The following is a 22,768-nucleotide window of genomic DNA, read 5'->3' on the forward strand; positions in this document are numbered from 1 at the left end:
ACACCCACTGATAATACTGGAAACATAAGCTTCAACCCAGGAGAGTACGGTATTTTGGCTGCCTCTACCATTGCTACCAAACTCTTTGTACCACCTGATAATTTATATACACCATCGCTATGGCATTGTCCAATTGAATACGACTTGGACACCGGCCAGAGTAGACAGAGCTTCCAAGAGAGCGATGAAGATGGCTCTGAGTTTGCGTACATATATTGGTAGTCATCTCAGACACAGATGAGTCAAAGGCCATGGGGTCAAATATGTAATGTTATCGCACCCCAACCAAGGAGATTTACGTCAATGATCCAATCCAGAGTGATGAAGGATCGACCTTGTAGGAGATGATTTGGAGCAAGCCACCATTGTAGAGATTTAGGAGTGCTGTCTCACAGAAACTGAGAAGAGATGTATAAAGATTATCCCATCCAATTCTAGACAATTTCCCACTGGAACTGTGTGAATGGAACCTAGCGTACTGAAAATAAATAGATCAGGATGGTAGGTAGTTGTCGTCTTGAGCCCAAAGCCAAGTCCTGGAGTGAGAAACATATGACGCATTTCACTACTGGCTTTGATAAAGCTACAGCCAGTAGTGAAACGCATCACTTATTTTCTCACTCCAGGACTTGGCTTTGGGCTCAAGACAACTTCCTACCATCCTGATCTATTTGGTCACTGCTGTAATTGTGAAAACCCTCCACGGGACTCACTGTGGTTCCCCACTTAACATTTACAATTTGGGTGCCCCCGGGTGAAATCCCACAGGTGAAATGCTCTATTCAATACCATCAAAAAAGAGGATTCCTCCACCTTCTGTTGTATTGCCCTATTGTGCTTCCTCTAGCGGTTCTTGGGGGCAACGTACCACCAGAGAGGACCTTTGGGTTACTTGGGGCTCCAACATCCGGATCCTTTTACAGATACCTGAAACACCACCGTATCAGGACACTGTACTAATAGAGAGGACCTGTGTTACTACTTTTCATTAAACCATCTTTGAATAGTGATCTTCAACTCAATTCCTTGGTACAGTGTACTTACCCTGAATTTGTTTAAAATTGAGCCATTGATATCCATTACTTCATTCTGTCCTGGGAGTGAGCAACTCAATCATTTTTTAATTATCTGTTATGGTTATGTGTATTTGTGCAAATGTTTTTTATATGTAATTAATTTATTATCCCAAATAGTTTTTTTGTGTTATTTATTGTAGTAAAAGCGCTGCTCCATTTGTGCTTTTTTCTTGTGCCATTTTGTTAGGGATTGATTACCCGTATAATTGAGCAGCTGCTTTTTTGAAAACCAGCTCTTATCTCAGGAGCCCTTGTCTTTGTCTCCAGTAGATCAAGACCTCTGTTTCTGTTCCATTCTTTAGACTCCTGCAAGAAAACTTGCTGGAGAGAGGTGTCAAAGACCACCCAGAGAAACTGAAGGCACTGACAGTGTATTAGACGAGACATTCTGAAATGAATGATCCTTAATTATATGAATCGTGCAATCTAGGTGTTTTGGTATTTGTAAAGCTAAATGATACGTCAAGAGCAGATTGTTTAAAAAGTTATTTTCGGGATACGTTCTTTGTGAGTAATTTCAATATTACCCACAGGACCTTGGAGAAAACACAGGGTCCATGCTTTGTCTTCTAGCAAGAAAACACTGAAGAGATGGGTCGTAGACCATCTCTAGAAATTTACAGCGCTGACTTTTTAAAGATTTGGATTTCCTCTTGATTCTGAAGTACCTGAACTGTGCAATCTAGATGCTTTATTAACTGCACAGCTGAATTTTTTTTCAGAAGATGGTTGTCTAAAAAAGGGGATACCTTCTTTAAATCATAAGCTTGCCATAACCAACATGATCTCAGCGAAGAGATATGGCAATGCCGAATGGTAGTGCCTGGAATTGACAGTGATCATGACTGAATGCAAAATGGAGAAGGGTATGATGACCTGCCCAAATTGTAACATCTAGATCAGACATGTCCAACGTTGGCCCTCCAGATGTTGTGAAACTACACATCCCAGCATGCTTTGCCACAGTTTTGCTATAAGAGAATGCTAAAACTATTGCAAAGCATGCTGGGATGTGTAGTTTCACAACATCTGGAGGGCCAACGTTGGACATGTCTGATCTAGATGCACGTCCATGACGTCTAATGAGGCCAAAAATATTTTCCTTCATGCTGTCGATCAAAGATTGAAGAGTTTTCATCCAAAAAGAAGCCACCTACAACCTGGTTTTCAAGATGCAGAGATTAAAAAACAAAAATAAACTGGTTGGAGTAAAAACCTAGTGTCTGGTTTCAACGGAGGTACTGCACGGATGACTCAAATCTGAAAGGATTAAATGGATAGCGGGAGTCAATGTTCCCCTGTTCTATGTATCCCGGGAAAAGCGGTAGGAAAAAATGCTGTGGTTGCAGACCTCTAAGGTTGATCATTTGACTTCTGGAAATGTCACCCAGCACCTATTCATCTGCAGACGACACCACCCAACAGTCTTTGAACTGAAGCAACCACACACCGACTGGTGTCCGTACTGGGTGAAAAGGATCCCCCAAGTCAGGAGCTGGGCTTTTCTGGAGCCTTGGCACTTACCATCAATGAGTTTGTTGGTCCAAGTCCCAATGGCCAAGCAACCCAGGCAGAGGCCAGCAAGAGATTAATATTGACACCAGAACACATAAAAACCGACTTAAGACAACCTTCCAATTTTTTATCTAGTGGATCTTTAAAGGACACCGAATCCGAACCAGAAGGGGTCTATCCTTAGGTAAACGTCTAACTGCAGCCTTGACCTTGGGAAGCATTTACAACGTCAACAGTTCATCCACCGGAAGACGACAAAGTGAAGCAAATTTACAACGAAAAGGGATTTTTTTTTTAAAATCCGGAGGCTTCCAGGCTTCCTCAATGAGATTGGATCAATCCAAAGACTGGCGCATCACATTCTCTTTGTGCTGCTACATAAATGGACCTACCGCCTCTGCTTGGGAATCCCCTTCGTAGTAGTCCAGAGAATGGTGCAAGGCTGCTAGGAAATTGTGCTTTTCATTCTACTCTGAATTGGAAATGGATAATGGAGTTCTGAAAAAAGGCCACCCGCAGTTCATGATCCTTCTAAAGCCGTTCCAACCTAACTCCCCCACCCTCCTTCCTTAGCCACATACTAGCTGTATGTATGAGGGCCCAGCTCGCAAGCTTAGACTAGAAATAAAGTTAAAATTTACAAAGACAAGTGCCATCACTCCAAAGGCATCTAATAAAAACTGGTATGATAGTGTTGCATGAGGAAGAAGCTTAGATGTAAAAGTTAATGTTTAAGTGCCAAACTCCAGTGCAACCTTTAATCCCATGGTTCAGTGTCCCACAAGCCTTGCTGAAAGAGAAAATAAATAAATAAAAAAACAAAGGAAAAAATAAAAAAATGATTAAACAAAGAAATTATATTTTTTCAGTCTACGTTTGCAGCAAACGTTAGAATGGACTTCCTTAAATTGAGGCAAACAGTATTCCTATGGATTCCTGCCACAGATAAGCATCATAGAAACATATAAAGATAGAATTTGACAGCAGATAAGAACCACTTGTATGTTTCTATGATGCTTATCAGTGGCAGGAATCCATAGGAATACTGTTTGCCTCAATTAGGGAAGTCCATTCTACAGCATGATGCTGTCACCACCATGCTTCACTGTAGGGATGGTATTGGCCTGGTGAAGATGGGTGCATGGTTTCCTCCAAACATGCCTGGCATTCACTCCAAAGAGTTCAATCTTTGCCTCAACAGACCAGAGATTCTTGTTTCTCATGGTCTGAGTCTCCTTCAGGTGCATTTTATCAAACTCCAGATGGGCTGCCATGTTTTAATTCTGTGAATGCCCCTGACATACTGTATTCAATGAGTCCCTCTAACCTGTTTCATAAATCACAGGCACCTAATCTATAATCTACAGGGCACTTGGGGCAGCACGGTTGGTGTAATGGTTAGCATGGGTTCGAGGCTCACCATTGCCCTTACTGTGCGGAGTTTGTATATTCTCTCTGCATGGATTTACTCCGGGTGCTCTGGTTTCCAAGAGCAAATGTGTGTGCATGTACATGTGGTAGGAAATATAGATTGTAAACTCCACTGCTGAAGAGACTAATGTGAATGTTCAAATATTCTCTAAAAGTGCAGCGGAATATGTGTGCGCTATATATATGAAAAACTGTTATTAAATAAATAAACTATGGGTTCCCTAATAATTGAATAACTCTACCTGTTAAGCCTCAAGTTACAGCTCTATAGAAAACACCACAGCTGAATTTGCCCCATCTCTGTAGTTTATTGCAATACTTTAGAATACCTTAGAATGATTATTATTGAACTTTTCCCTTATGGTGTGTACTAAACTTGTTTTCATGATAACTCTCATATGGCACTTTGTACAACTGGGTATGGGCCATTAGCTTGACATGGATTGGGTTGACCACAGAAGGTTGTCATGGCTTAAGTCAACACATGAAATAGGTGACATGCCTAAGGTTGACATGGATGGAAGGATGACGCAAGCATTAGGTCAACAATGGCTAGGTCGACAGTCAAAAGGTCGACATGGGTTTTTCACGTTTTTGTCCCGAATGTCGACATGGACACCGTATCTGTGTAGACCCTAGTGAATGCCAGGGCATGAAATGGACATGTTGGTTCAAAAAAAATTAAAATAAAGGGTGAAAAACCCATGTCGACCTCTTGACTGTCAACCAAGGCATTGTCGACCTAATAATGCTTGTGTCCACTGTCCATCCATGTCGACCTCTTTCATGTGTCAACCTAAGCCATGTTGACCTTCAGGGGTCGACCCAATGCATCTCGACCTTATATGTGTCAACCCAACGACCGTACACCGTACAACTAGTGTTGCCACACAAATGAGAATTACCACCACATTATTTGACTCCACTCCAAACAATATTGTCCTATTCTTTATTTATTTTATAGTAAATGAGTGGCTGAGAACACAATTGTAAAAATAATTTAATGTGCTTACACATGAATTTTGTATGGTAAGAATAAGGGCAAAACAATGCTTTACCTTCAAAGGCCATGAATATACCATGCAGAAAGTCCACTATCACACGGTGTTCAGAGGCATCAACAACCTGCATCAGTCCCATGGTAAAAGCTTTCAATGCATCAAGTATCTCATATGATTTTATCAAGCAATATCCAGCACGGTAGTAGGCCTGTGAGGATAAAATATATCATTTCATTCTTCACAAACATGGGCAGGTCTACAGACAAAATTTAAAAAAAATTAAACTAAATTAAAAAGCCTTTCGGATTTGGGCTGAAAATATGTGAAATTTTCAGAGACCCTGGCATATACATTTTAGACCACTATCACATGACATTTAAAAGGACAAAGGCACAGTTACAATAAATGACAAAACCAATCTATATACTGTAATTTAAGTGACACGCCTTATTCTATCAATGAGTGGGACAGATATTTTAATGCTGACCACACATCCAACCAACTTTCCTCCAACCATCCAACTAGTTGCGTGGATGGAATAAAAATATGGTACTGGATGGGAGTAAATGTAATATTTTCTTCCGAAATTTGCTGCCAAAATCTGGAAAAGAACAAAAACGGTCGCTCAGACGCGGTACTGTAGTTGAACCGGTTTGATTTAAACAATTTGACTGAATGTTTTTGTCCATTTCCCTGGGTTTGTCATTTTGGATTGTCCTTTGATCCCATACAGTACCATATTTTTAATCCATCCAAACAACTAGTTGGATGGTTGTAGGAAAGTTGGTCTGATGTGTGTCCAGCATTAGATTGATAAAACAGTCCTGTTCTTATTTCTTGTATGCGTGTTACCAGCAATTTGTATTAACATTTTTTCATCGCATGACACTAGTTAAGGCATGCGATGAGACGCGATGGGACCCGATTTTAGAAGTTCCTTTACAATGTAAAAATCGGTCGCATCGCATGCCATTACAATGGCATGCGATGCGATGGACCCGATTTTTACACTGTACCCAATTGTTAAATGGCCCCCCAGACCCGATTTTTTATTGTATACCCACCATGATGGTTAATTATTAGGTAAAATGCCCCCCCCCCCCCCATTGTTAACGCAACGCCATGATAAACGCAAACCCGAAGCATGGCGAGCGCAGCGAGCGTGCAATGGGCGGCGGTACGCATCCTCCGACCTTTTCATACCCCCACTATCCACGTCAGCGCAGAGCTGATATCATATAGTGTGGCGAGCGCAGCGAGCCACTGAGCCCGAAGTGTGGCTAGCGCAGCGACCTTTTCATACCCCCACTACCCACGTCGGCGTGGAGTTGATATTATATAGTGTGGCGAGCGCAGCGAGCCACCGAGCCCGAAGCGCGGCGAGCGCAGCGAGCCCCTCGGAATACATGTGAAGTAATGCGCGTGCGCTCGCCAAGCTTCGGGTTTGGTGGCTCGCCACACTATATAAAATCAACTCCACGCCGACGTGGATAGTGGGGGTATGAAAAGGTCGGAGGACGAGTACCGCTGCGCTCGCCACGCTCCGGGTTGGCGTTGATCGTGGGGTGGCATTAACAATGGGGGGGGGGCATTTGACATAGTCATTACCCATCAGGGTGGGTGTACAATCAAAAATCGGGTCTGGGGGGGCATTTAACATAGGAATCAGACAACTGGGTGCCTGTACAATTAAAAATCGGGTCCAGTCGCATCGCATGCGATCTGATCGCATACGATGCGTTGTGGCCGATTTTTGGTTGTACAATGACATAAGATTTAAAAATTGGGCGCCAAGATAATACACAAGTACCAAACTACTTTTTCAAAATAAGTACCTGAAGTGATGGACTTTTATTATATATGAGACTATACTTTTCCTAATTGGTTCACAGGTTTCATTAAAAGTACAGTATGTTCTTCTCTTTTTGTTTGACTTTATATGCCTTGAATTATGATGACCAAAGACATACTAATACCCCTTTCACATCGCAAATGACAGGTCGCACCCGTGATTTGGACAAGGGTCCAACCAAGGAGCAAACCTGCATTTGCGAGGTGAGCCCTCCACAGCGACCCAGCAATAAGCCTGGTCGCTGATGTCAGAAAGGGTGCCCATCATCGGTAGCGGGGGAGGAGGCACCGCTTGGAGCGGATGCTGACTCCTCCATATAGTGTGAACTGGACCCGGGTTACCCATTCACATTACACAGCAACCCGGGTCTGACCCAGGTATTTTGAAAAGGCCCTTTCACACAGCACGTTGACCCGGGTTATTTGTGCAACCTGGGGTACTAATACCCCTTGTAGTACACTGCAGACCAGTTGGGGGTACTTAAAAACAATATTGGCAAAGTTGGAAGAAGAAGTCTCCCATTGCCAAGGAGATGAACCAGTGTCTCCTCGTGCTTTTGCCCCACCAGCAATCCACCTGGAGCTGCCCATGCTGGCCACAGATATCAGCGATCATCTGCCTCATGTTGAAACGGGTGGAGAAAGCAGCAGCATTATTCCTACAGGCGTTAGCGGGAACCCCGCCGACAGTACACAGCGGGATCCGATTCCTGACCACACACTAGTCCTCCGCTACTCCTTAATATAATATATTTGTATATTTGAAAGGAAGGGGTAATCATAAATAAAAAGCCTAATAAAAGGGGTACGGGAGAGAAAAAAAGTTGGGAAGTCCAGAAACAGAGCATTCTGTCCCTCCTGGAGAGGGTCATGTTGGGAGGTATGCATCAGTGAGACAGGCAATAAAGGAAAAACCTCAAGTCCATAATGAAGGCATTCCCAACCACGGTCCTCAAGGCACACCAACAGTGCAGGTTTTGTAGATATCCAGGCTTGAGCACAGGTGACTTAATTAATATCTGAGGGATTCTGATTAAACAATATGTGCTGAAGCCTGGATATCAATAAAACCTGCACGGTTGGTGTGCCTTGAGGACCGTGGTTGGGAATGCCTGCCATTGACTTTTTTGACTCCGTGACCAAAATACTAGATGAAGGGGGGGCTGTAGATGTGGCATATCTAGACTTTAGTAAGGCATTTGACACTGTCCCACATCGCAGGCTGCTAAATAAACTTGAAAGTGTGGGATTGGATTATAAAACAACTAAGAACCTGGTTGCAGGATAGGAAACAGTTGTAGTAAATGGAGTAAATTCTATGGAGGGACAGGTTACCAGTGGAGTACCCCAGGGATCTGTACTTGGACCAGTGCTCTTTAATATCTTTGTTAGTGTTGCAAATGGTATTGAAGGGAAAGTATGCCTTTTTGCAGATGACACAAAGATATGCAACAGAGTAGACACACCAGGAGGGGTAAATCAAATGACTGATGATCTAAGTAAACTTGAGAATTGGTCAAGAGCATGGCAACTACAGTTTAATGCAAAAAAATGCAAAATTATGCACTTGGGACTCAAAAACCCAAAGGCTCAATATAGTATCAAGGGTACTATAATGGAAACTACTGAGGAAAGAGATCTAGGAGTCACTATTTCAAGTGACTTAAAGGCAGGGAGGCAATGTAACAAAGCAATGAGGAAGGCTAGTCAGATGCTTGGTTGCATAGGGAGAGGAATCAGTAGCAGATAAAAAGACGTAATAATGCCACTTTATAGGTCATTGGTACGGCCTCATCTGGAATACTGTGTCCAGTTCTGGAGACCATATCTTCAGAAGGATATAAATACATTGGAGAGTGTACAAAGAAGGGCAACTAAAATGGTGCATGGCCTACATCACAAAACTTACCTAGATAGACTAAAAGATCTTGACATGTATAGTTTGGAGCAGAGAAGGGAAAGGGGGGACATGATAGAAATCTTCAAATATATCAAGGGTTTTAACATAGTGCAGGAGGGAAATTTTCTTCAAAGGAAAAGAAGTAATAGAACACGAGGACATGCACTCAAACTGGAGGGAGGTAGTTTCAGGGGAAATGTTAGAAATAATTACTTCACAGAAAGGGTAGTGGATAAGTGGAATAGCCTCCCATCAGAGGTGGCAAAGGCTAAGACAGTAGAACAATTTAAACATGCTTGGGATAGGCATATGAATATCCTTACAAAGAAATAAGGATTAAAAAGGGTTGAGATTACCTGAAGGGTAAAAAAAGGGGCAGACTAGATTGGCCAAATGGTTCTTATCTGCCGTCAAATTCTATGTTTCTAGGTTTCATAATGACTAGCCTTCCATCACACAGCATTTGGATTGAAGTTGACATTCTGATCATGCTTCTTAGGAACTTGACTCCACCCCATATATACAAAAAAATCAACTTAAACTGACTGCTCTGCAGATGGACCTAATTGAGGCAGAGATTCTAATGGTATCTGGTGCAGGTGACACTAATGTCACTTATACCCCTTAATCCAGGGATGGGGAACCTTTGGCCCTCCAGCTCTTTTACAACTACACATCCCAGCATGCCCTGCAATATTTGTAGCATGGCCACATAGCAAAACTGTAACAAGGCATGCTGGCATGTGTAGTTCTACAACAGCTGGAAGGCCGAAAGTTCCCCATTCCTGCATTAATCCATACAATTTTCCTTTTCAAGCCCCTGTAGTTTCCTGTAAGCATCTGTTTCACTAATGCTGCCCATACATTTGCGAGATATTGCATGCAATCCTTCAATGTCGACCACCTCTGTTTGATAAATCGAATGATTGTATGCATATTTCAGTGTTCATTCTAGCACCCGCCATCTTTGAAAACCCATGCAGTTCCTCTTCCCTGCCTGGGGTGTTGCTGTCTGCTGTGGTGTTTCTAGCAGAGGTCTGGTTTGCATATCAGTGCTGATATAAAGACCACACTGTGCTAGAACACTACAGCAGGCGGCAGGGAAGCTCTGGCGTACTAACGACAGAGCAGAGGTATGGGAGTGGGGGCTTCTAACTTCCTGTGGTGGGTTCTGCTGGGGCAGGACAAACCTGCCCTGGTAGGTTTGTCCTGCCCCAGCAAAACCCACCACTCAAGGGGTTAAGGGTGAGGTGATGTGAATTAATTTAATTACTTACTGTGGGCCCAACTTGGGGTATTAGGAGGGCTATATGTATATGTATGAGGGCTATATATGGGGCTTTTTGGGTGGGGAAGATTCATTTATAAATATGAAAAACTCAAACTAAATATTGGCAAAGGTTGGAAGTAAATTGGTCTGTTTATTAAACATGAATACCATTAATACAATGAGGGGGGCATTCAATTAGGTGTGAAGAAAATATGAGATGTTAAGCCTGATGTCTTAATGGGTGTCACGTTCCGTGAATCTGGTGAAGGACCAGCTGGAGTGTAGCGGAGGCTGGGTGCTTTGATATAGGGCGATTGCATGGACAAGAGATCAGGATGAAACCAGTATTAAAGTTTAAAACTTTTAATGGAAAGAATCTGGCACACAATGATGGTGATGAAACAATGATGATATGGATGAAGATAAGGATGAAGAACTGAAGATGATGAAGCCAATGAGAATGAGGATATTTGCTGAATGAGGTTGTGGCTGCAGAGAACCAGGGATACTGGGCCACGGATGATAACCGTCGGGATGTGCCAAAGGAGGATCACACCTTTGGGGTGTTAAGCAGACAAAAAAGAATATGGAGCAGCGCTGTGCTGAACAATTAAAAAATATTTTTATTTAAAATATAAAATATAACAATATTGTGGCCAACAACAGACAAACAAGACTCACAACATATAGTTTGTTAGTCCATTCCCATCCCTCAGAACTGATTAGTACTTGTTAGCATGCATATTTAGAACTTTTGAGGCTTTTTTAGCAGATATATTCAAGTAATCAGTCCTCTCACTTGCTGTGCACATACAAGATTTTAGAATAATACTTATGGTTCTTTAAAGCTCAGGAGCAGTGATGGGGTGTATGGGGCTGTAGATGTAGTGTGAACCACTCCTGAGGAAGCCGCTGAAAAGTATCTTGAGGCGGAGAAACGCGTTGAGGAACAGAGGGGACGTTTTTTGGCTACCACTAGACACCACCAACGATCAAATCTCGGATATGACCGTGTAATTGGATAGAACCACCGGTCGGAGAAGAATCGCGGTATCTACAGCCCCTTACAACCCATCACTGCTCCTGAGCTTTAAAGAACCATAAGTATTATTCTAAAATATTGTATGTGCACAGCAAGTAAGAGGACTGATTACTTGCATATATCTGCTAAAAAAGCCACAAAAGTTCTAAATATGCATGCTAACAAGTACTAATCAGTTCAGAGGGATGGGAATGGACTAACAAACTATATGTTGTGAGTCTTGTTTGTCTATTGTTGGCCACAATATTGTTATATTTTAAAGAAAAATATTTTCTAATTGTTCAGCACAGCGCTGCTCCATATTCTTTTTTGTCTGCTTGGTCCAATTATAAGGGGTTTAGGTAATCCCCCTTCTTTGGTGCAGCTGCAGTGCAGAATAATTTAATCAGCGCGCAATATCACCTTGTTTGCAACTTTGGGGTGTTAGCCTTAATGTCCATTCAATGTCGCTGCAGCCGGCGCTTCCTAACCTGAGGCCTAGGAGAAAGCGGATCATGGCGGATCCCACCACACGCCGCCCGGAGCCAGGACGTTAGAACACTGCAGGTCAGAACCAACACCCGGAGAAGGAACAGGCACCATGGAGGAAGACAGGGCGCAAGAGCACTGCAGGCCGGGACCGGAACCAGGAGCGGAGGTGAGCGCCGAGGTGGAGGACATAGCGCCAGGGCACTGCAGGTCAAGGACAGCACTGGGAGCGATGGTACTGTAACTGCCACGGTGGTTGTGACAATGGGATAATTACTTCACAGGTATTAAAGAAAAGTTATAGAATGAAGAAGCTTTGGGCTTTTTTTTATGACCCACTAGGACAAGGGGTTAAAAAATATTTGTAAAATTCAGGAGTCAGCTTAAAAGTTTAGGAGCCAGATATTCACCCCCAAAACAAATATGGCTGAAAACTTCTGTAGACCAACACAAGTGCCCATTTAATGGGCCCAACTCGCAAATCCATACACAATTCTTTGGTTTTTGCAGTCTGCACAACTGTGAGTAGCTCGGACCCTTCCTCTAATCTGCAACTGAGACAGGGTGGAAGTGGTCATCACTGATGTCACAAACCCTCCGAAAAATGCATGAGCACATCATAAAATGCTTTTATGTTCCATACGCATTTTCTTTTTTGAACTGCCCTTGCACATGCCTGATGCGTATGGAATGCATGCGTAAATCATAAGATAATCGATTTGCAAATTCTTTAACCAGCGATCAACGTAGAATTAGCCCAACGTCCCTCAGGCCTCCTCATATGTTATCAGATAACCATGATTGTCCTTTCAATTACATCAGTCAGACCACGCATTAGGTATATATTATTTTATTTATAGGGGAGATGTTAAGATTAAACCAAAACAGGAGACACTTATTGTAGTTTATTCGGTCCCCCACGCATGGGACGGCGGCAGGGGCGCAGCCCATGGGAATGTCCAGCGTTTCATGGCGTTCCCATGGTAATCGCAGAGTGATGCAGGTGCAGGGGTGGGCAGCTCATGTCAGTGGATGTCAACTGCCCACCTGCTTCCTGCACAGGGCACTAGCAGATAACAGACACCATAGAGGTGTCTCTGAACTGCGAGCACTGGAGAAATCATTAGATGGTCGCCAACCATCGAATCATTTCTCCCCAGCTGCGAATGGATGACTATGCAAATCATCCATTCGCAGCTACTGTATGTGGGGGATCGCGGCCTGCAAGGGGGAAGGGCAGCTGTGAGAGCAGCCTTGCGAGTCAACCAAAATAAGGTCCATTTTGTAATCCAAAGAAGTTTTGGCACATTTGGCACTTCATACTGCACTCATCTGAGGATACACGCTGCAATGCTGTCCAAATATGATTTAACTCCTCTAGTGGTTCCACAGCAACTTTTATCCCTGGAGGGATTTCATTTGCATCAATATAGAAGTGCACTTCAATTTATACTTCAGTCATCATCAGCAACCTAGGAATGGTGACTATTATCTATGATCTATATCCCTTATTCTGGTTCACTCAAATCTATGATCTATGTCCCTTATTCTGGTTCACTCAAATGGACAAAACCATGTGCACTGCAGGTGGGGCAGATGTAACACGAGCAGAAAGATTTAGATTCGGTTGAGGTATTTTGTTTATGTGCAGGGAAAACACTGACTGCTTTATTTTTACACTGCAATATAGATCTCACTTTGAAGTAAAACCCCACCCAAATCTAACTCTCTCTGCACAAGTTACATCTGTCCGCCCGCAGTGCACATGGTTTTGTCCATTTGAGAAGGAATTTGCCTTTACAAGTGAACCAGAATAAGGGCCTATGTCCACTGGGCTTATGTCCACTGTATTATGCATTTAGTTAGATTATTATATTATATGGGAGGGGAGGGAGGGAGGGAGGGAGGGAGGGGAGAGCCGCCAGGTCCCGGTGGGACCCGCTGACTCTCACCGCAAAGGACATCTCTTAATGCAAGAGCTGTCCTTTGCCATTATTATCGCATATGTTAGAGCATATGCGATAATTATGTATGCGATGAGCGGAAAAGGGGGGCGGAGCTGGGCTGCGGATGTTTGAGCATCCCGCTCATTGACACTTATGTATTAAATTGTTTTACAAATAATTTGTATCGTTGTGTCTTTATTAGATATTGCCTGTTTTATTGGGGTATGATGTGTTATTCAAATAAAGATGAAAATAGAAGCATTAGATACCATCACATAAATAAGTTGCACGAACAATGTGTATTCAACAGTTATAGTTAATGGAGTCCCCCTTTATGCCTTTCTTGGTATGCAGAGGGATTGTTTCTCAATATGTTGGCTCCATACTAGTGCTTTCCATACTTAAGGATAAATATCCATCTCCAATATCCAGGGAAAAGCACTGAGACATAAATAGAGAAAATTTAATTTATCTTATTGGGGCAGATGTATTAAGCTTTAACAAGAGATAAATGCAAGGGTGATAAAGAGAGATAAACGTCCAGCCAATCACCTGCTAACTGCCATGTTATAGGCTGTGTTTGAAAAAAGTCAGTAAGGAGCTGATTGGCTGGACGTTAATAGATGCCATGCTGTGTAGCTGAGATAGCGGCTAATGATAATACCACTATTATTAAGGTACATTTAATGACACAGTAGAAGTAATCAGACAGGTGTTGTGGTCAACTGATATGTATAATGGCACGCTGTTGTTATATGATCTTGCAGTAGACCCTTCCTTGTATTCACTCATTGTTGTCTTACAGTATGTGTGTTTTTTATATTTCGCTAGTTTTAACCACACGAAGAAAGGTTATATTTTATTTGTGAGAGACCGTACAGGTGCACCATACAAAAGACAATCTTTTTCTCCTCTTTTGCCAGGATAGAGACTATGTTGGATGACGCTGCAATAGATTGCTGGTAAACCTCTGATATTTCTGCTGCATCACATGGCTCTTTTTCAAGACATTACAATCTACAGATGTGTCATCATTCATCTTTGCTGCAGTCACGCAAAATGGCCCCTCTTGGCAGGTTAGGTCACGAGAGAATATTCTAGGGTCAGATGTTTTTTTGCTGAAAATGTGTATTAATCGCAATGCTATGTGTCTAGGGCGCACAAGGAAACTGTGATGATTAATTTGATATATTATGCTTATATATCTTTGTGAGTCTCTGAATCTGGACAAAGAGCTACAAAGTACAGTAGAAGCAACATCTTTTTTCTCCAATACGATTTCTGTTCTCCATTTACAGAGTCAGTTATTCAAAATCTACAAGTGTCATGTCAAATTAATCCGCAGTGTCTCCTTGTGTGCCCTAATTGCATTGCATTTACATTATACATGCCCAAAGTTATAAGAGCTACATGGGACTTGGCTGCTCAATCATGCAGGATCTCTCACTGCATGGCGTATTGAGACTAGATGTATGAGGACACCGCTAAATGGTTGTTATAGCTATTGGGTTGTTGTTCTTTTTTGTTGTGGAAGATAAATTGCTAGGAGCGCACTGCAGCAGCCAGCCCTTAATGGTCGTTGGTCACTGGAGCATGCTCCTGCGATTATGGCTAAAAACTGCTGGTCACCGGTGCGCAATGCTCTGTGCACCAGCGATTTCTAGTCAAAATGAGGTAGAGACAGAACAAGACAGAATAGCTTGCAATTTTCAGGCAAAATCGCTGGTCGCTGATGAAAACTATATACTGAGCAATATATTGCTGAGATATTAAACCAAAATTGCTCAGCGACCATATTTTACCATGTGTAATACACCTTAATAACAGTGGCGTAACTACATTTTGGGCGCCCCCCGCCGTTAAAGGGAGGGCGCCCAGCCACATTTACCCGCCCCTCCGCCCGCCTGCCGCTCCCCCAGGTAGCCGTCAATGCAGGTGGGGGGGGACGCTGCGAGGCGGCTGAGGGGACGGACGCTGCGGGGGACGGACGCTGCGGGGGACACAGAGGCCGCAATTACTTACAGCTGAGCCGGGAGCTGTCACTGTCAGTACGTAAGGAGAAAAAAAAAAGCCCATACAATGAATCGGCAGCCTGTGATTGGCTGAGCGCTCTCTCAGCCAGTCAGCAATTGGCTGAGAGAGCGCACAGCAGCCAATCACAGGCTGCCCATTCATTGTATGGGCTTTTTTTTCTTCTTCAGTACAGACAGCTCCCGGCTCCCCCTGCCCGGCTCAGCTGTAAGTAATTGCCGCAGCTGTGTCCCCCGCAGCGTCCGTCCCCCCAGCCGCCTCGCAGCGTCCCCCCCCACCTGCACAGGTAAAGACTGGGGATGGTGCGGCGGGCGGCGGGGTGTAACGTAACTATAGCACTGCAGCCCCCGGCGCCCGCACATGCATAGCGCCCCCCCCGCGGTCGCGGGGGCTGCGGTGCTATAGTTACGCCCCTGCTTAATAAGACATGGTAATCCTTCTGTGCATAAGCCCAAAGACTTTTGTTTCTCTATAGATTTTTTACAGTACTGTATAGCTTTTGTTTAAAATTTAGGGTCCCCTCACCTTGTAAATATATTTAAAAAATGAAGACTGATTGAAGAAAACAAATTGCTTAATAATCTCAGGAAAGACCGCCTCTTTTAGGAAATTCTTTGGTAAATGTTAGGAAGATATTATTTTAGGAAATTCAATAATACAAGTTATCTATATGAACAAAGTATTATGAAGCATTTCTCTCTTCCTGAAGGAAAGGGTTCATCATGATCTGAAGAATTAACCTTTTATCTTAGAATTTTTAACTCCACTTTATTATATTCGTTTTTCAAATGATTTTCACTACTTCTGACAAAATGGGTTCAGGGAAACCTGTATTTTCCAAAAGAATGAACCAAATCTGATTGTGAGCAAAATCACAACTGAAGCTAAATCAAATTCCATTGCTGTCACTTGTTATCTTAGCCACGAGGACACTTGAAATTGCATCTTTCCTGTGGCAGCTCTCTCATATATTACTGTGATTGAGGTACCAGGTATATAAGTTACGCATTTGCATCCATTATGAGAAGAACGCCAATCGGCTCTACCAACTTCGCCTAAAAACGGGCCTCTGGTAGTTGCTTATCAAGGATTCTGCTGTGCATGCTGCAGGGTCCCCCAAAATGCTGTCTTTGGGGGCTAACTGGTTAGCGGGTTATTGTATATTCCCCTAAATATGAAGACAACCAATGAGGAATCAGCAATACACCAGGTAATGCAACACGGTACTTAAGTATTCTGATTAATTACCAATTCTCTAGAATAAGAAATACTAAAATGATTTTTCTGTATTTTGACTTTCAAAAATGTCTTCAATATACATTAGATTAGAAAAACTATTGTAGAATTTCCACAATAATAAAAATAATAATCTTTGTTTTAGAAGATCAAAGTTTGCATTTAATGGACAGTTGAAAAATGAAAACCATTAATCTGTGAGTTGAACTAGCTTTAGCCTGTCTAAAAACCAATGCAGGACAAAGATCCCAAACAGGAGGCTAAACTCACTTAGCAATATACTGTACTGTACTGACCTACAGAGTCTGTATGAACTACTTTCACATTCAAAAGAAAACTCCAGCAGCAGAATTTGTTTCTGTCAACAATATTTGTCCCCATCTTTTATCAGAACTTCAGGCACGAAATGCATGATTATTCTTTAGGCATGATTATTTGGATACAGTACCTCTAAATAAATCATAACACTGTACAAGCAGCACTGTTTGAGGTAGTCAGCCAGCTTACTGTGGAAAATGTCTTACCTTGACAAAAGTAGGATCCAGTTTGAGACATTCATGGGCAGAAAAAATGGATTCATCCCATTTTTCAAGTTTGAACAGGGCATTTGCACGGTTGTTCCACAGCACTGCTAATTCTGGTATTAAATTTCTGAAAAGACCAATAATTAAACATTATGCATTCAACTTCCAGACACAGAACTTCCATAAAGAGGATGATCAAATGATCCATGTTTCATCAGCAAGAGCCCCCCCCCCCCCCCCCCCCCCTCCCCCCCAGGTTTCTGTCAGCAAAGGACTCCGGCTTGTGTTGCCTGTGAGATTTGGAGGTGGCTCACACACACTCACTGCTTTGTTTGAGAACTGGTGGCGTCCCGGTTCTCCATCTTAGCTGGTAACTTGCTCACTTTTCTGTTCAGAAAAGGACATTGTGGATTCCAGATTTTTTATATTCATTATTATTATGTATTTGTGTATATATGTTGTAAATTAAAATGGTATGACACTATATAACATTTTCTCTCCCTGTGTATGTAATCCATCACCACTCTAATGGAGAAGAAAGATTGATCTGTCTAACTTGAGAAGTACCCGTTGTGATTGGAACCCCACATACAGGGACGTATATTTAATTTTATTGTGTCACTTTCATTAGCGGCGCCACACCACAGTGTGTGTTTGAATTCTTTTTATTGCCATTTAACATTGGAGGCACAGAGGTTTGCCTCACCTGTCCTCACATCTGTGGAACGGCAGCCACCTTTTGTGCGCACCCTGTCAATCTCAAAATTATTTGTACATATTGTATTACAGAACTACATAAAAATATTCTGAAAATATCAATAAAGGAAAATATAAAGAAAGTGTTCCTCAGAGTATTCTAATGAAGTTTTAATCAGAGGGATTAACCAAACTAATAAAGTATACTTAGAAACTAGTAAGCTAGAAAACAAATGACTGTTAAGGGCGATATACATGCAATTTGGGCACTGGTCATGCACTTTTGGTGATAAATCGCATGTACAGTGCCCAGAATGATGTATTTGACAAGAGGTGTGATACAATGCGCGTTTCCGTTCACATTGCATCACACCTACTTGGTCTCCCTACCACCGGAGAAATCCGCTGCCGAGTCATCAGGTCATCCTGCCCACAAGACCTCACTGCTGCGAGACCTCCTCTCCCTGCTCCCTACCACTCTTCCTACCTAGTGGAGGCAGCAGCCGCCTCAGAGCGGAGAAGATTTCACAAGACAGCTGCTGAAATCTACAAATTCAAAGTAGGGTACAGTCTACACCAGGCATTCCCAACCATGGCCCTCAAGGCACACCAACAGTGCAGGTTTTGTAGATATCCAGGCTTGAGCACATGTGATTTAATTAGTATCTGAGGGATTCTGATTAAACCATCTGTGCTGAAGCCTGGATATCAGTAAAACCTGCACTGTTGGTGTGCCTTGAGGACTGTAGTTGGGAATGCCTGGTCTACACTGTCCACCTTTATTAGGGGTCCAAACTCCTCCAGGGACCCAGCTTGGGCTGTCCATCTAGGGTGATCATAAGCACTGGCTTAGGGACATTATGTAAAAAGTGTCCACCGGATGTGGCATGAAACTGCTGGCTGTTGGTCCCCGGTATTTCAGAAACCAGCACCGGGCTCACTTACTTGTTTTGTCCCCCATATTATGGGAACTGGCGGGAGCAACGGCCAAGCTGAATCATGGCCACCGTGAACGAGGACCTCATCTGAACATGCAGGATGAGTTAGGGGGTCATTAATGTTGAGCGGGAGCGCGCATCATCAACGCCATTCAGTGAACACACTAGGCAATATTGTAAAAGCGATCGCTCAAAAAGGCCCTGCTGAGCAATATCTTTTACTTTATTGCCTAGTGTGTATTTTACATCACTGCACCCCCAATGTGTACTATTAATTTCAGGCACCCAAAGTGTTCTTCGACCACTAACGGCCATTTGTATTTTATTTCATGGCTCTCCCTCCCAACGGCCGGGCAAGAAAACACTAGTCAGCTGCCCACAAACGGACGCCAGCTCTCAGCCATCTTGCGAACAAAGCCGGCTTTGGACACATGGATGGCGCATGCTCAGCTGACCGATAATAAGTCGGACTGTGAATTTTCAGACCGACGGCACGCGTCTGAATCAGCCCCATAGGTAGGGTAGCTACTAGCCTCTTCTACAAAGATTTTAATAGCACTATTTAGGCCAGCCCCCCATAGCACCCTGTAGTATAGCCAATCAGATAAATTGTATGGTACATTATATGCAGTAAAATAAATTGTGTGCACTATATCTTACTGTATGTAAAATAAGCACTCAAGGTAAAAAAAATCTAAAAGCCCCCATACACTAGAACGCTTTTGAACGATTTCGGCAGATTACGACCATTCGGGTTAATATATGATCTGAAAAGTGCCACATCGTTTAGGTTTTCCATCTGATCTGATGCACGGACCCGTGAGCATCGGACAGGAGCCCCTAGGTTGGTCAGTATGCTCCTGTGATTTATCAGAATTGGATGGAAAAAGTAGTGCTTTTTGTGCATGCGATAGATTGTATGCGATATATTGCAGAAAGTTTGACTGACATTTCCAGTTCCCCTAGCACCTAACCCCACCCTTCAGATATACAATTGAAATGCCCCACCTGCAGTGCACATGGTTTTGTCCAGTTGAGAAGGAATTTCCTTTCAGGGATGTTCATTGTGCCACAGCAATGGTATGATGACACAGCTGTATGTGCACTGAACTTTCTGCAGAGATTGTACACAATAGCACCTATTTAGTTTGTGAACTAGTTCCGAAATTGCTAACCAAATCATACCTCAATGGAAAAACTAGCATATGTTTTCTGGTTTCTTATTTCAAACTAGCTAAATTACCCAGCGTTGCTTGGGTTTGGTTGTGCAGTTAGCATTACTTGAACTTTATCCTCCTTTTGTTATAAGCTTAACTGCTTGCCATGCCCATGGTGTGACCAGCATACACCAGTCTGTGGTGGGCTCCCGGATATGACCAACAGTTTTTCTCTTAAACTCCTTGTCCTCTACCCTCTTTATATTATGCAACTCTGCCATATCTTGCATCCTTGACCCATTTTGTGTAGTGGCCGGACCTCTTTTTGGCCCCCTGGCGGGGTTGGTATTGGGGGTCTAAGTGGCCGTGAACTTAATCTGAACCCAATCAATGACCTCTACCCCATCTATGTTATGCAACTTTGCCATATCTTGCTACAGTGATCCACTTTGTGTAGTGGCCAGACCCCCACAGGGGTGTTAAAGGCATCTTACCCCCCAAAGTATTTTTTTTCCAGATTGTAAGCCATATGTGTACCAAGTTTGGTGTAAATGGCTCTAGTCATTCCAGATGCTGGAACATACATACACACATACTGTACATTCATTTTCATATACAGTATATAGATTTATCAACTACAGATGGAGAGCCTCTCGCTCAGTTCCGGGGCTCGCCAAACTGCCAACCATTCTAATGAGGATTCTTTGAATTAACATTACTCTGCTCTACTCTCTAACAGACAAACTTGCAGCAAAGTAAAAAATAAATAGCTGTATTTGGATGTGCACTAATATTTTAGTAATTACTTTTTCAAAATTGTTATGTATAAACAAAAATTGCTGGATTTAGTTATTTTTATTTATTCATTTTAACACGTTCTTGGATTAGATCAGAAACCTCCCCTGTGCCTATTCATTGGCGCGTATGCCACACCGATCGGACTGAGGCAAAAAACAGTGAGGTACTATGTGTATTTGTGTGGAGCTGCCATGGAGTGTAGAACACAGCTGCAGATTAAATGATTGAAGCCCTGCGCTGTGGTCCGGTCTCCCCTACTCTCGACTTTCCTGGGCTCTGAGGTGGGCACCTCAGCGTGCCGCAGGGGACAGGATGAACATGCAAAACACAGGGGTGATCAAATTAGAAATACATAAAACAGGATTTACAAACTTACCTCATGCCCAAGTAAACCCCATCTGACATGACGCCTATGGCCAGGTCATATGTTCTTAGAGCTTGTACATAGTGGCCAGCTTTATATAACGTGTTTCCTTGGATTTTTAACTGGTTTCCACATGCTTGATAGTCACTCCTGTTAAAGAAAAAATTAAAGTGAGAATGCAGAGGGATTTCACAAATCAGTGTAAAGGGCCCTACACACGGAGAGATTTGTGGCAGAGATTCATAATGGGATATTCAGCATGAGATTTCAAATCTCTCACAGAAAGTGTTTTTAGGCGACTTCAGGGGAATAAAAAAAGTATTCAGATTCACATATAAACGTTAGTGCTCTAGTGTCACACACACACACACCCCCCCCCCAAACATTGGTTATTATGTTATTACAGAAGAAAGAAGAAAAGGATTGTCTTTTTTTGCTGGCGCACTAGAAGAAGACAAATAATAAATAACGAGTAAAATATACCTTTTAATATTGTATTAATTAAAACCGTTGGGTGAAAATATTAACCACATAAACACGTTAGACAAACATTGAACAATAAAATGAGATGCACGCGTTGTGTGGATAATTCTTAGCGTTGTGTGGATAATTCTTAATATTGGTCAATTATTTAGGGATTTATCTAAATGCTACACTGTGCCCCAGTGCTAATGGCGAAGTGTCAATGCTGTCGCTGCTGCAGGCACTTATGATGGCAAGTCTACTGTTAGTGTGATGGTGCACTGATGCTGTGAGACTCTGCTCTCTCTGAATATCTGTAGCCTTTGGGAGACCTAAATTTTGGTATTACTTTGGAAGAGGTTTATTAGGCTCCAATGGGTAATGCTGCTTTGTCTATGAGCTGTTAAATTACAGCGACTGTGCAGTTTTTATAAGTGAAATAAAGATGTGCTGCTCTATTTGCAGGTAAACTGCTGTGGCAGCTGTGTGACTCAAAAGGTATCGATGACAATAGGAGGCTCGTTCAATATTTATTCCTTAGGCTCACTGAGATATGCTGCTCTATTTGCAGATACACTGCTTGATTTTGGCAGCTATGTGGCCCAAAAGATGTCTATAGTGGCAAATAATACATCAAATAAGAAATTCATAGGCACACTAATTGATGCTGCTCTATTTGCCGATAAACTGATACGACAGCTATGTGTCCTGAAAGGTGTAAGTTCTTTGGGCTCACTGGGATATGCTGCTCTATTGGTAGATATACTGCTTAGTTATGGCACCTATGTGGCCCAAAGAAACTATATGATGATAAATAATATATTAGGTAGGAGATTCCTTAAGCACACTAATTTATGCTGCTCTATTTGCAGATAAACTGCTAGAATACGGCAGCTGTGTAATACACTGACTAGTGTTAAGGGCCCCATACATCAGCAATTAATTGTGACAATTTTCAGATATGGAGATGATTGCCACAATTAATTTGAGATGTGTGGGCTCCCCCTTTTGGCAATCCCAATCAAAATCGCCAATCGATTGCTTAATCAGGTTTTTAAACAT

General features: G+C 42.6%; 1 protein-coding gene across 4 annotated transcripts in view; it reads right to left on the reverse strand.

Moving 5' to 3' along the window:
* TRANK1 (tetratricopeptide repeat and ankyrin repeat containing 1) overlaps positions 1-22,768 on the reverse strand; it is a 173,335-nt gene that overhangs the window by 104,422 nt on the left and 46,145 nt on the right. For all 4 annotated transcript variants that reach the window (XM_083188218.1, XM_083188220.1, XM_083188217.1 and 1 more), the window contains 3 exons: positions 21,257-21,394; positions 17,292-17,418; positions 5,081-5,231 (listed from right to left, as the gene is read on the reverse strand). In XM_083188218.1, the coding sequence (XP_083044344.1) occupies positions 5,081-5,231; positions 17,292-17,418; positions 21,257-21,394 (416 nt within the window). The remainder of the gene's footprint in view (positions 1-5,080; positions 5,232-17,291; positions 17,419-21,256; positions 21,395-22,768) is intronic.

Source organism: Crinia signifera, chromosome 5 (assembly GCF_055691185.1).
Source record: "Crinia signifera chromosome 5, ASM5569118v1, whole genome shotgun sequence".
In the NCBI taxonomy this organism is placed as follows: Eukaryota; Metazoa; Chordata; class Amphibia; order Anura; family Myobatrachidae; genus Crinia; species Crinia signifera.